This window comes from Artemia sp. Qi Xiang Cuo, chromosome 10 (genome assembly GCF_049724085.1).
Source record: "Artemia sp. Qi Xiang Cuo chromosome 10, ASM4972408v1, whole genome shotgun sequence".
In the NCBI taxonomy this organism is placed as follows: Eukaryota; Metazoa; Arthropoda; class Branchiopoda; order Anostraca; family Artemiidae; genus Artemia; species Artemia sp. Qi Xiang Cuo.
Window position 1 is genome coordinate 42,073,855 of NC_142803.1, and position 15,572 is coordinate 42,089,426.

The window sequence follows — 15,572 nt, forward strand, 5'->3', positions numbered from 1 at the left end:
ACTGATTTTAGAAAATCGATCTTTCCACATAAAAAAATGAAACAAGAAAAGTCATAATAAAAATATAGCCAATTTGTATAGATGAACAATCCTACTATAATCAAAATGATAAATCACTATTTATAGATTTAACTTAACTGGTAAAAATCCAATTACCAGACGTGGCAAAAGAATGACAGCTCTGTGCCACTACTGGAAGTGATTCCTATGCTCTTAAAGACGCTACCAGAGGGTTAAAATCAAACCAAACGCAAGGCGTGGCATGGATTCTTTTGTTGTCAGAGCATCGTAGGTATTACGATAGCTGTAAAAAAAAAGACAATTAGAAGTGTCCCACTCAGCCGTGAAAAAGCCTTCCCAACCTCTCGCTCTTTACACTAAAATGTGGATTTTCATCAGCCCTTCTTTTTTTAAGGTTGGATTGTTTATTTGCCTTTGCTTTAAATCATGTAATTTTTGGTTTAAAGGTTTGAAAAACAGTCGGCAAATAAAACATTCGTAGATACCACCTGACTATATTTGTTGTCCATTGAATCTTTTCAGGTAAGAACTGGTCAAAAGTTCGCCAGAATAGATGTGTTGAGAGGGGGCGGAGCCCTCTTCATGTACAAGATTATTTCTGTTTCTCTTAAGTTTTAATGTTGCTCTTCACTTTCAGTTTTAAAAAAAACTTCTTTTTCTTACAGAATGTAAATTGGAAAAAATCATAAACCAGCTTAACTTGATTCCATTCCAAACTAAGTATTAACATTCCTACATATCTTAACCCCGGCAATGTTGCTTGTACGTATTGCTAATCACATTACCATATATCTTACCACTATAGTATATTTTAGTATATTATAGTGTACTTTATCCTTATAAGGTATATCCCAATTTCTAAGTTCGTTTATTATCAATATACTTACAACAACAAAAACACAAAATAGTCTCCCCCCTCTCCCCAGTGGGTTCCATGGCCTGAAAAAAGGGAAAGGTAAATACAAAATAAATCGAAAAAAAAAAGAATATCCTGATGACATTTGTCACTGCTAATTAACCAAAATCAGGTAATACGGGACCCCATCTCTGCCCAGCAAAAAAGCACAAATAAATAAACAAATTTGACGCCACTTCTTTAAAACCAACTCTAAAGTAAAATAAATAACACCATTCTTTGTGTGTCTATCTGGACAATCTGTGTAGACTCGAAAAAAACAAAATCTAGGCTTGGAAACATTCGCACCGAGTAGTTCACATTAAACCATGAAAGGTCTCTTTAAAAATAAAACAGGAATTTGTCTCCAGCAAAGCTAGGTCAAATGGTAGCGTAGTTAAAGTACTTCATCAGCGAGTCCGAGCATGCTGTTCCTGGGATCTCTGACTGGGATTTGGGTTCACCACTACGAAAAGGAGAAATGGCCACAAAACTTTGGAATGCACATTTTTACTTCATAAAACAGGTCATTTATGTTAACGATTTAATCCAGGATAGACCCTCGTGAAACAAAATGTTCAATGGGGCACATGCCCCGCCAGTGCGCACAAAAGTGCCCACCATTTCAAGAGCACAAAAACATGACAGTGTTGCAATGATGTTATACATTTTATAAAAGGGGTGTGGGTGTAACTGAATCAAAGTAACTCAGCTTCCGCGCAACTGAACCCGTGTTTAACTCGACATCGTGTAACTCAACCTTATTTAACTGAATCCTCGTAAGACTCAACCCCATTTAACGAAACCCTCGATACGCTGGACCCCCGTTTAAATCAACCCTCTTTTGACTCAATCCTTATATAACTCGCCCATATTTTAATTAGGCCTTGTGTCACTGAACTCAACCCAAGGCCTAAGAAATAGTTTTAACTAGTACTGATTAGAAGCTCAAAACATGCTTCTCGCTTCGTTTGGAGATTCTAACTTATATTACTCATTTGGGCTAGCCAAACTAATTTCACTAAAGACAAAGAACCGGTAGAGTCGCAATTGCAATTAATTTCTTTCACTGACAGCCAATGGAAACGCTTCTCTTTCGGGATGCTGTTTGCATGTATCTTTTCGTGCATGGCAGAGTTAATAATTACTTGATTTAAGTAGGACTCCATCCAGTTTCTGTGGTTAAATAACCAGATTTTAATTTGTTTCCCTGCACTTAGTCAAATATTATAATTATTGTTTTTAATGTGTATATGGGGAGGAGGGAGCGTCGTTGAATTTGGGCCTCAACTCTAAAACTAGAAATAGCTTTTACTCTGGTCGGAGTTAAATTTAGTAGGAGTGGAATAGTTTAGGAGTTATAGTTATAAATTTAATAATTTAGGAGTGCACTAAAGTCAGAAAGAATTGGAAGAAATATTGAAAGGAATTGGGAAGAAACCAAAGCTGCACAGGCTCAAAAATTTCTGCTGAAATAAAAAATTCTAAAAGAATGTTGTGTAGGCAGCGATCATTATACTTATTAGCACGTCTGAATAGTGAACCAATCGTCTTTTTATTTGGAAATTTCGGATGAAGTATGCTATGTAACATCAAACCAGTCCCCAGTTAATGCACACCTTTATGGAGTGGGGGAAGTAAAATATTAATTCCGAGAATCTCAAAAGGTTATCAATTTCAGTGCTACGATGTTCCAGTGACCGACTAGTGCTGTGAAAAAAAAAGAGAAAGAAAAAAAGACGCGTCTCGGTATCAAGCACTTTTTCGTAATTTACAAGATTTGGTTTCGGAATAAATTTTTGTGTTGAAATGAAAATAAATTGCTTCTATCATTAACGAATAAGCTTTGTATTCGGATGAATTTTTTTTAGACTTTTTTTTTGCATTCCACTTGCAAGGGTGACTGGATAGAGAGGTGTTCAAGAAGGGGATTTTAAACACCACTATCAGGATTTTTGATCATGGAGGTTTCAGTTGTGAACCTTTTATGGTTTCAAGGTTTTACACTCTGAAAATGACGCTAAAATTGGATTGTGGTGCCTCAAGGCATTTTATGAGTTTTCGTAAGGAAATTGCAAAAAGTATGTTAAAGGGAACGTCAGATTTCGAATAACATGAAACAGCTCTTTGCGATATTCTAGTGCCTTATCAGTGCTGGAGAAATAAAACAGTGAAAGGGAGACTTTTCAGTATTTCTGGCTATTTTTACAAGTTCCTGGAATTTTTTTCCGAAATAAACTTTTATTATTGCTTTAAATAATAACTATCATTCCTGACTCAGCATTAACGGCAAGTTTTTCTTGTGAGACAGTGTTTTTTCATGTGCCTTTAAGATTTTGGCTACTACAGGCTTTCTCTGTACTAGGATACAGCTATTGCTGCAACCATGGCCGTTAAGTGTCTTCAGGCCCTGGTTAAAAAAGCTCTGATAATTTTCAATTATATACAACAAAGTGATATTTTTTCGTTTTTTAAATGGGGGGGGGGGGGGTAGTTCTGCGTCGAAGCGGTATAAAAGCGTCAAACAACAAATAAAGGCCATTTCATTAGAGTCAGCTTTCGTCTCCTCCGGCAAAACTGGATGAATTAAATTTTGTGTTTATATTGTTGATTTGAAGAGGGGTCAGCTGAATGTAGTTGATTTTACTGGGACATGTTTGGGTTAAACGGGGATCGAGTTGAAGGAGGGTTGAATTGCACAGAAGGTGAGCATAATGCTGGTTTAAACAAATGGTGTAGAGTTGCACAAGGATTGAATTACACGGAGGTTGAGGTGAATGATGGATGAGCTGAATGGTTGAGTTGCACGGGTAGTGAGTTGAGTTGAATGGGGGTTGAGTTGCACGAGACTTAAGTTTTAGGAGGTCAGTTTTATGAGGGCTCAATTAAAAAGGGGCTCAGTCGTACGAAGTTTTAGTTAAACTGGGACTGAGCTTCACAAGGGTTCAGTTACACAGGGTTTAAATTGCATGAGGGTTAACTTGAAAATGGGTTTGGTTGCATGAGGGTTCAGTTACATGGGGGTTCAGTATAGCAGGGGTTTGGTTGCTGTGGAACCTATAAAAAGTGTTGTGTTCATGCAATATGTTTATTAGTATAAAAAAAAGCCTAGAGGACGACCCAAAAACAGATACCAAGTTAATGGCCTTTTGAGCTTCCGTCAGTTAAATAAACGTAAAATTTTGAATAAGAAATTTAAATACCACGATGGGGGCATCAAATATTCTCAGTATCTTATTTCAACTTGTACCATGCTATCCCGACCAGCAGCCTTATAATTTTTGGAACATTTTAGTACATTCTCTTATTCGTTTCTAATGCATCCGTGCAAATGACTGAACATTTTTTAGTCATTTCCTATATAATTTTCCACGACCTTATCACTGTTGGACAATCCCTCGAGATGTTCAGCCCTATTTCCTCAACACTCGGTTTGTCACTAATCGACCTCAAACTATTATTTTTAAACGGAACAAGTCTGGATGACTAATTCCTCTCAATTAATTAGCATGCCAATGCAAATTCTAGCTGTCATGCCTTCGAACTCCATTTTCCTGATCCTCAGTAATGTTACTTACAGCCTCCTTAATTCATAAATTAATGCCGTCCCTCATTCTTTTGCATTCACTTCAGATTTTTTCATTAACTTCTTATAAATTCTTCTATTTCAAAACCTGTGAATTAAATTTTTTGTCGACAATTTTTTTGTGGCTATGTAATGTCTATATTGAATCAAATATAAAAGTTCCAAAGCTGTTCGTTACTAACTGAATGCAAAGTCCAAAATAAGGAAAAAATACACAATTACAATGGTTTTACATTGGCCAAAGTAGGTCTATCACCAATTTACATTCGGTATTTAAGAATGATTCTGATTGGAGGATTATTTTTAGCTGCCTAATCATAGACCATTTTATATTCTTACGATAAACAGCTTAGGTTACGGAATGATAATTTGTTTCAGCTATTGTTTCAGCATGTATAGGAAGCACCTTAAGTACTTAAGCAAGGAATTGATTCTTAAAGTAAACTGTAGCAAATACGAATGTGATAGATCAAAGAGACGTATAGGCTGTCAACAACAATTGTAAAGCCTAGATAAGAGTTGTTTTTCAATGCTATTAATATTTATCAAAGAATATTGTTGTCTGCGATGTACGTCAGAAATAGGCATACTTATATATATATATATATATATATATATATATATATATATATATATATATATATATGTGTGTGTGTGTGTGTGTGTTATCTTTTAGGGTCCTAAACTGACAAATGCTTTTGTAGATGTCTGCTATACCAGTTTGTAAATTGTATAAGCTAAAATAAAATTATGTTATTTTTATATACATTCGTTGTGAAAGTGTGATTTGTTTTGCAAAAGGTTTACTTGGCCCAGGCGCTAGTAAGCCCTATGTTTTTATTGTGCCGCATTCTGTGCAGTGCTGCTTTAGGTCAGAATAAGCCATTTTTAATACTTAGTTTTGTCAAGGGTGAGTAAAGTAATGTAGTCTTTTTTGGATATGGCGGAAAAAGGACTAGGGCCCTAATAATGGGTCCCAACATTTTAGTATTAATTTGACCGTGACACATTTTAAGCACTTTTAGATGTTAGTAAAACTTAAAATTGAACCTAGTGCTTGCCTTCTAGAAAGAAGCTTGGTAATCCCAGCAGAAAAAAGGCTTGATGAAAAGAAAGTTATGCAGAATTTCAGATAGTCTTCTACAATATAGGTGATAACAGTCCAGATCAGGTCACGTACTGCAGACTGGATCAGAGTTTGTATCTGCAGAGTCACCCATCTGCAGCCCCAAATTTACCAATAGGTACACTAGCCCCTGGCCCAGGGCCGCAATAAATTATCGTTTAGAGATTTTTTCTTAATAAAAACTGGACTGGTGTGATTTATCGTCAAAGTGTCTGATGCACTCTGCCGCTGATTCACAGAAAAGTGATTTTAAAACAACACAGGAATTTTATGGCCTCTTGTAAACTGTCAGATGTCTCGCAAGAATTACATCTGAGATTTCGGTATTACCTCTTTCTTTGATTGCTTTTGGCGCATCAGTTGCGTTCTGTTCTGTGCTTCCACTACCCCTAAATTTTCAGGGATTTCCGCAAAAACTGAGCGGCAAAAATGTTTGGGCCTAGAAGCGTCCAAACTTTAAATTCGGTCCTGTGCATCTGTCATGAATATGACTTCCACATTTTCAGAAAAATACTGCGAAGGTTAGGCTCTTGCAATGATTCGGAATACACAGAAATTGGCAATGTTGAAAGTGTTGCTTCCGCAACACAATAAGTTTCTTTTGTAAGCTTGTACCTGTTTAATTGATGATCAAATGCCCCATGTCAACGGTTAAAATTTGTGAGAAAATGACCAATTTGTTGGTAATATATCCTAATTTGCTTTAAAGTTAGCCCAATTCACTGACCAGTATCGTTTCAATACAAAATGATTTTGTGCTTGTACACGAAAACCCAAACACAGTTTGAGGCTTTTATTTAAAATTGTTTCTTTCTAAAGGTTCTTGAGAAGCCTTCTACATTTTTGCCATTGCCAAGAAGTGAAATGTTCCAGTCTCCATTTTATCCTGGTAATACTGCGTACGGTGGAGCTTCGGCCTACCGCCCAGAAGCGACTCGACCCTTTAGGGTAGGTTTTTCATTTGTTTTTATTGTGTTTATTTCTTGCCTGAGTAAGGTGCGTTAAATCATTAATTTGGGTTTCATTTAAAGGACCTTTAGTTCAAAGGTTGAGAAATTAGATCGAGCTTAAGTCGAAACTAAATTGATTTCCAAAAAAAGGGGAAACTTACCTTAAAAAGGTCAGTGATCATGATGGAGATAAAACCCTCTATTTCAGTATATCAGAAAACCCTTCTGTAGAGGTTTCAAGCTCATAGTTACAAAAATGTTGACTTTTGCATTCTTCCCAGAAAAAGATCGAAATTTCCAGAAGAATAAATCGAAATGATTTTGTGTAAAGAGAGCTTGATTTTATATTCCAAGCTTTTTTTGTTAAAAATTTCTACTAAAAAGATCATTTATTTAAAAATAAATAAAGACAAATTAAGGTGGAATTCAGTTTTCACGGCTTTTAAAACTTCTTTAGTAAGTACATAGAGAATATAGTTTAAAAGATTATACTTCGACGTACAAAAAGTACCCCCCCCCCCCCATTGCCAAAAAAATAAACAAAAGAATTGTTTAAACCATCTACTGGAGTAAGAGTGAAAAAGAATTGGAAGTCATACAACTTAGAACAATTTCCTGCTGCAGCCTATATAAAAGGATATCTGTCGATCTCTTCATGAATTAATCAAAAAAAACTTTTTGCACAAAATAAGTTTTTCAAAAAAAAGTAAAGAACTCCATTAAACCAAAAATGAACAAGAAAAGAATCAAATAATCTACCAAGCATGCAACTTCCACAAATCTGCATTAATAAATAAATGAAATCCAAAACAAACAGAAATTAAAGTAAGTCAAACTCAAAACGAGCAGAAATTAATCTGAATAGAGTTCTAAGCGCTATGACTTCTAAAACCAAATAAGCGAATTGTACTTTATTGAAAAAAATTCAAATAAGATTTCTGAAAAAATTTTCATTGTCAGTACAATATGCGCGTGATGATATTTATTCCTATAAATCTTAATTAATTTTTGATTTCTTAAAGTTATAAAATTGAAATCATTTAAGAGAATTTTTTTCGATTCATTCTGGAATTTTCAATTCAATTCCAATTCAAAAAGAATTATTTTCAGTCACAGTAAGAGTGAAAACAATTAAAAGAAGACTGAGCCTCTTCTGAAGTTAAACAACCATCCCTTCCATAAAAAAATTAAAGAGTAATAGCTCTTTCAATTTACAATCAAATGAACTCTTTGTTGAAATTTTTACGACAACGCTTTCTATAAAAAACATTATATTCCTTCAGGGCATAACTTACAACCTTGCCCTGAGGGCTGGGGGGAGGGGGGCATCCTCCAAGACCCAATTTTCAGAACTTTCAACTAGGTCAACAAAATGGCTATCTCAAAATTTTGATTGGATGTGTTTGGGGAAATGAAAGCGTGAGGGGGGGGGGGGGTATTTAACCTCCGATCACTTTCGACTATTAAAAACGCCATTGGCCCTCTCAATTTCCAATTGAATGAGCCCCTTTTGAAGTGTCTACGACAACGCTATCTAAACAAACCTTATACGCCCCCAGGGCATAACTTACAACCTTTACAACCTAGGGGGTTTGTCATCCTCAAATACATAATTTCTAGAATTTTCAAATACGTTGAACAAAATGGAGATCTCGAAACTTTGATTGGCTGTTTTTGGGGAAATGGTGGGTGTGAGAAGGGGGTTAGTTGCCGACAATCACTGTCGACTATTAATAAGGGCACTAGCCATTTGAATTTTCAATGGAATGAGCCCTTTTTGAAATTTCTATAAAATTCTCTATAAAAAAAACCTTATATGTCCCCAGGGAATAACTTACAACCCTTGCACTGAGGGCTGTTGGGGGGTTGTCATCCCCGAAGACATAATTCCAGAATTTTTAACTACGTTGAAAAAAATGGCTATCTCAAATTTTGATTGGATGTGTTTGGGGAAATGGTGGGCGTGAGAGGGGGTTAGTTGCCCTTCAATTATTTTCTACTATTAGAAAGGGTACTAGCCATTTCAATTTCCATCGAATGAGCCCTTTTTGAAGTTTCTACGACAACGATTTCTATAAAACCTTATATGCCCTCAGGGTATAACTTACAACCCTTGCCCTGAGGGCTGTTGGGGGTTTTCATCCTCAATGACCTAATTTCCAAAACTTTCAACTACGTTGAACAAAATGGCTATCTAGAAATTTTGATTGTATGTGTTTGGTGAAAAGGTGGGTGTGAGAAGGGGGTTAGTTGCCCTTAAATCGCTTTCGACTATTAAAAAAGGCACTAAATTTTTTAATTTCCGATCGAATGAGCCCTTTTTTAAGTTTCTACGACACAGCTTTCAATAAAAACCTTATATGCCCCCATGGCATAGCTTTCCCCTTGCCCTGAATAATATGGGGGGGGGGAGTGTCCTGCTCAAAGACATAATTTCCAGAACATTCAATTGCTTTGAACAAAATGGCTGTCTCAAAATTTTGATTGGATGTGTTTGGGGAAATGGTGGGCGTGAGAGGGGGGTTAGTTACCCTTCAATAACTTTCGACAATTAAAAAAGGCACCAACCTCCTCACATTCTAATTGAATGCGCCGCTTTTGAAGTGATTTTAACAACGCTATCTATAAAAATTGGGGATGCTCCACGGGGATAACTTAAAACCTTTCCTATGGGGGCTCTCGGGTGTTTGTCATCCTCAAATACATAATTTCCAGAACTTTCAACTACGTTGATCAAAATAACTATATCTAAACTTTGATTGAATGTGTTCGGGGAAATGGTGGGCGTGAAAGGGGGGTTAGTTGCTCTCCATTTGCTTTCGACTATTAAAAAGGGCACTGGCCCTTTCAATTTCCAGTCAAATGGGCCCTTTATGAAGTTTCTACGACAAAACTTTCTATAAAAACCTTATAAGCCCCCAGGGCATAACTTACGACCCTTGCCCAGGGGGCTCTAAGGGGGCTATCATCCTCAAAAACATAATTTCTAGAATTTTCAACTACGTTGAACAAAATGGCTATCTAAAAATTTTCGACTATTACAAAGGGCACTAGCCCTTTGAATTTCCAATCGAGTGAAATCTTTTTGAAGTTTCTACAGCAATGTTTTCTATAAAGAGCATACATGCCACCTGGGCGTAACCAAAAACCCTTACGCTGAGGGCTGTGGGGGGATGGTCATCCTCAAAGATATAATTTCTATTTGGCAACCAAGTACGTAGAACAAAATGGCCATATCAAAATTTTTATTGGATGTGTTTGGGGAAATGGCGGGAGTGAATGGGGTGCTAGTTGCCTTCCAATCACTTTCGACTATTAGAAAGGGCACTAGTTATTCCAATTTCGAATCGAATGAGCCCTTTTCGAAGTTTCTACGAAAACTCCTTCGATACGAAGTGTCCTGGCCAAAATAAAAAAAAATAATAATAATACGTTGTGCCAACATAATTCTTTACTTAGGCAGCGCCATTGCGCTGCCTATGATTATGGTTGGATAATAACATTTGACATATTTTTATTGGTAGTTTTACTCATGTTACCTATTTTTGATCGCTAGATTGTGCTCTACTTCCTTTGAAACTTCGAGTAGATTGATCCAGCGATGTACACGCTTTCGAGTGAAAGATGTAAAATGTATAACAGTGGGACAGAGGGTTGCGATGGAATATTATTTTAAATTAGGAAAATGCTGTTGACGAAATATGCAAGTTGCAGAAATTGATTTGACGACTAGTTTCCTGATACTGCTTGTGTATTCCTACGAGGGTAGATTTTGGTACTATTATGGATAAATATTTTATCTTTATGTTGTGTAGTCTTTGTTCTTTACTACCACAGGCCTAGAAAGAACTATGAGAAGAACAATTGAATTTTTTGCATGGCAAATTCCATCTTTCTCGTACTTGGACAGTCAAGTCTGAAAGGGTGCCAGCTCTCAAAAGGTCTCGTTGAGACAATTCTTTGCAAAAATTCAGAATTCCCCCTAGTCTGACTTTTTTTTTAGCTTTTAATAATGCTTTGTTGCCACTTTTTGGACCTTTTAGGACCTTTTTTGAAAATCAAAAGAGGTTGGAGAGCAACCAGCCCTCCTCCCATGTCCGATTTTGCTACTCTGCCCCTCTGTAAACCCCTCAAGAAGTCCGACCAAAATTTGAAATAGCTATTCTTTTCAAAATTGTCAGAAGGTCAAATAAACATGCATCCAAAGAAAATGTGGCACCCAAAGCCCCTGGGGCAAATGCCATTAGTAATGTAAACTGCCAATCATTTAGAAACAGGTTTTACAGTGGAAAAAAGAGGAGTGTTCGATTTTGGGTGTACGATGGGCTCGGAACTTTCAAGGATTGTTCTCTTGGCTAAGAAGATTCTATATTTTGTTGAGGGAGGTTATTATGGGGCCTGGACAACTTGTCGTTTTAATTCAGTTTCTAACTTACAGCTGTAAGTCTTTGAGCCGCGAAAAACCTCATTTATCAACAACAACAAAAAGAGTAATGTTTGGGAGCCCGGGACCCCCAAGTGAGGAAAGAACTTTTATTTTCCGATTGGCTCGAAGCTTATATACTCCTGTCTTTAGGCTAAGGGAACCCAATTATAGAAGGAAAAAAAGAAAGAAAACTGACTTTTCTTAGAATGAGTCCTGGTGAAGGATCCAAAATGTTTTCTGAATGGCTTGAAACTTACAGCGTAAAATCCGTGGCTATGGGGACACTAATATACCAAAACAGTTATTATTTACGGAATGCCCCCCCCCCCCCCTCCAAAAAGGGTAATTTGTCTTAGTGGCTTGAAACTATTGAAATTATGAAATTATGATGTCTGTTACTGTAGCTGTGGTCTGAAAAAGAACTGTTGGATTCAGTGTCAGTGGACATGAAAAATATTGAAAATTGGTTGCATGTCAACATGCTCAAACTAAATTGTAAAAAAGTCGACCTTAATCATATTTGCTCAGTCTACAGACTGTTCTTGGTTTAAAAAAAAAAAAAAAAAAAAACTTTAGCAATGAAGTTGTGGTCCTTTGGAGTTCTTTTAAATATCGAGGGGCTATTTTAGATGAAGTTTTATGTCCCTCTGAGCATATTGAGTGTATTCGTTGATAGGTGGCAAAAATGTTGATGCTCTACGAAAGTTGAAGCACCTTTCTGCTGCGTGTTTTAGGGCTATTATGTTTCTTATAAGTCCGCCCGTATCTTCTTCACTGTTGTTCCATATGTTCGTGTACATTTACTGTCGATCTTAGGCCACAGCGTTCTCTGAATAATTGTGCAATTGGTTTTTTAATCAGTTTCAATTCCTTGGCTTGTATGAGTTTGACTTATGAGAGGACTCAGATTGTGCCACTGGCTGTTTTCTTTTCAATCAGTTCGTGGTAACGAGTAAGTAAGGAGCAACTCGGACCCAATTGTAACCGAAGTTCTAAAAAAGGAAATTTGGTAACAATTAATACATAAAAATAAATAGGTTATTACACTGAATCCAGATATATAAAATTCAGTAAGTTTAATCAAAAGCTACGAGCCTGAAAAAATTTGCCCGATTTTTGATGTTTTATAAGATTCAGTTTATGCATGATATTTTGCATGGTTTAACATATTATTGCTTTAGTAATATTTTTTTAACCATATCAAATTTGATAGCTACAGTGTTAGAAATCAGAGTCAACTTAGGAGACCAGGAATGATATCAACGTGTTCTGGTGTTCTATGCGTAATATTCTTCCCATGATTCCCGAGAGTGTGTATGATGTGGTTGAGAGACCAATCTTTCGTGGGCTTCTAAGAAACCACTACCTGAGATGGTACAATTTATTATCCAAGTTGTGAAATTGCGTTTGGAAAAAACTGAGACTGCTTAATATATTGAGATCTTAATACGATAGGAGTAAAGGAATTGAACTAATTGATGAGCTTGCATAGGCTAAGGCAATGTGGGCCAAGTCCAAGTTTTAATAAAAAGATAGCATAACGCCTTTAGAATTAACCTTAGAGAATTACTGGTGTTAAAAACTGGTAATTTCATAAAACCAAGAGCAAGTTGATCAAAAGCTGGAATTAAAAATAAATTCAAAAGTGGAGTTATTTTAGTTTTCAGTGGCCCAGTAGTTAAATTCGTTCAATTAAGGCAACCAACATCCTTCTCGGATATACTTGGTATGGGACGACGGAGAAGCCAAGTCCAATGTTGGTTCATCATGACTCCTGAAGCGAAGTGTATGTGTCTAATGAAACCAACACTAGCTTGTGTCGTTTATTCGAATGGCTAAAGAATATTGTTTCCTGCGGCATGTGCTTTCTTATGAAACCAGAATTCTATGTAATTTAAGAAAATATCAACCGATACTATTATAATTTAACTATTTGAGTATAGCCGACCCTTTATATTTGGAAGCTTTACTCGGACGCGGTAAACACGATATTAATTGACATCAAATCTACTGATATATTTGGGTCTAATGTATCTGTCTTCTTTGAGATGAGTGATCGATATTTACAAATGGATCGCCACTTCAACATTTAAAACTGCTTGCTAAAATCTTTTTTTCTTTTAGAGTCAAGTCATATCTGTGAAGAACAGGGTGAAACCGGCTGATAAACCACGACCCATGACTGCAATGACCAGACGAATATATAAAGCCCTTGAGTCTTTAGCCCCTCCCACTCATTTAGACACGCCCAAGAAACTAACGTCAATTTCGGATCTATCTTCAAGTTCCCCAGGACCTTTTACTGGATTTTCTACGCCGGCCAGAAGTCTTGGACCTCCACTGAATTCATTGCCTCTACCACCCTCCCCAGCAAGAGTTGTTTTTCCACCTCTTAAGATGACCAAAGAATTGCGGAAACCTGTGGAGCTGTAAGTTATTCTGATGATATTTTGAAATTCATTTTTTCTCTTTTGTTTTTCAATTTGTTTACCTTATCCTTAGGCTTTAAATATTGCTAGATGTTTGCATAAAGATCGGCCATAAAGTACAAATAAAACAAAGTTATGGTGTGCAACGTCTTGTCCTTGAATTTCGCCTTTTGTTTTTTTTTTAAGAAGAATTGAATAAATAGCACAGTAACAGTTTTTGGTATCGTCAGAGAGTGATTTCTAGACAATTGTGAATATGAAAGAGAATTTTCCCAAGATGTTTAACAGATCAAAATGAAGAAAATTAGGTGCTCAGATATGAAAAAGCTCATCATCGTTTTCGTGGGTAACCTAATGGGCACGTTTGTCCTGGAAATAATGAGTCCAAATTAATAAATAATTTCAAGCGTTGGGTTCTAAACCCCTATGCTTTCTAAAAGCCAGAATATAATTTGTACTTTGCTGAAAAAATTCAAATGAATTTACTAAAAAAAATGTGCATTGTCAGTTTAATATACATATGCTGATATTTATTCCTTAAAATTTTAATTGATTTTTGATTTCTTAAAGTTATTAAAATGAAAACGTTCAAAAGAATTTTTTCAGGAAGTACAAATTATATTCTGGCTTTTAGAAAGTATAGGGGTTTAGAACCCTACTCATATTAATTTCTGCTGGTTTTGAGTTTGACTATTATTTATTTTAATTTCTATTTGTTTTGGGTTTCATTTATTTGTTGATACTGATTTGTGGTAGATGTATGCTTGGTAGATTATTTCATTGTACTTTTGTTCATTTTTGGTTTAATGGAGTTCTTTACTTTTTTTTGAAATACTTATTTTGTGCAAATTTTTTTAATTAAGTTCTGTTCGTTTTATATTGACATAGTCTTTTTCAAGGAAAAAGACTGAGCCTCTTCTAAAGTTAAACAACCATCCCTTCCATAAAAACCTTAAATACCATCTGGACATAAATTACAACCCTTGCCCCTAATCTCCGGGGTTTTTTCAAACCCCAAAAGCCTTGTTATAAGATATATAGACTATTCTAAATAGAATGGCTATCCGAAAATTTCTATTAGATGCATTTCGGAACAATACGACGTATGTATGTCTACCGGGGGGGGGGGGTAGCTGCCCTCCGATCACATTGACTTTTAAAAGGAGCATTAGAGCGTTTGATTATCAATCTAATGAGCCCCGTCCGAAGTTTATATGACCATGCTTTCTATAAAAAAAAACCTTATCTGCCCCCAGAGCATAGCCTACAAACCTTGCCCTGAGGGCTGGGGGGGGGATTTGTTATCCTCAAAGACATAATTTCCTTACCTTTCAAATATGTTGAACCAAATTGCTATCTCAAAATTTTGATTGGAAGTTTTTGGGGAAAGGATGGGCGTGGGGGGATATTTGCCCTCTGATCACTTTCGAAGAATAAAAAGGGCACTAGTCCTCTCAATTTCCAATTGAATGAGCCCTTTTTGAAGCTTCTACGACAAAACTTTCTATAAAACCTTATGATTCTCATGGACATAACTTACGACCCTTGTCCTGAAGGCTATGGGGAAGGGTTGTCATCCTCATAGACATAATTTCCAGACCTTTCAAATACGTTGAACAAAATGGCCATATCAAAATGTTGATTGGAAATATTTGGGGAAATTATGGGCGTGGGGGGGGGGTGATTCTTCCTCCGATTACTTTCGACAGTTAAAAAGGGCAGTAGCCCTCTCAATTTCCAATCGAATGAGCCATGTTTGAAGTTGTTACGACAACACTTCCTATAAAAACCTTATATGCCTCCAGGGATTAACTTACAACCTTGAGGGCTCTGGAGGGGGGGGGGATGTGTTATACTCAAAGACAAAATTTCCGGACCCTTCAAGTACGTCAAACAAAATGACTATATAAAATTGTTGATCGGAAGTGTTTGTGGAAATGAAGGGCGTGGGCGGGGGGCGTTCACCCTCCAATCACTTTTGACTATTAATAAGGGAACTAGCCATCTCAATTCACAATTGAATGAGCCCTTTTTGAAGTTTCTACGACAACGCTTTCTATAAAAACCTTATATGCCCCCAGGGTATAACTTACAACCTTTGTCCTGAGGGCTGTGGGGGTTTTTCATCCTCAAAGACAT

At 36.4% G+C, this 15,572-nt stretch overlaps 1 protein-coding gene across 1 annotated transcript in view; it reads left to right on the plus strand.

Moving 5' to 3' along the window:
* The window catches only part of LOC148947776 (uncharacterized), an 83,064-nt gene that overhangs the window by 30,439 nt on the left and 37,053 nt on the right, over positions 1-15,572 (plus strand). Inside the window, exons 5-6 of the mRNA XM_089095430.1 lie at positions 6,448-6,576; positions 13,129-13,433. Of these exons, the coding sequence (XP_088951556.1) occupies positions 6,448-6,576; positions 13,129-13,433 (434 nt within the window). The remainder of the gene's footprint in view (positions 1-6,447; positions 6,577-13,128; positions 13,434-15,572) is intronic.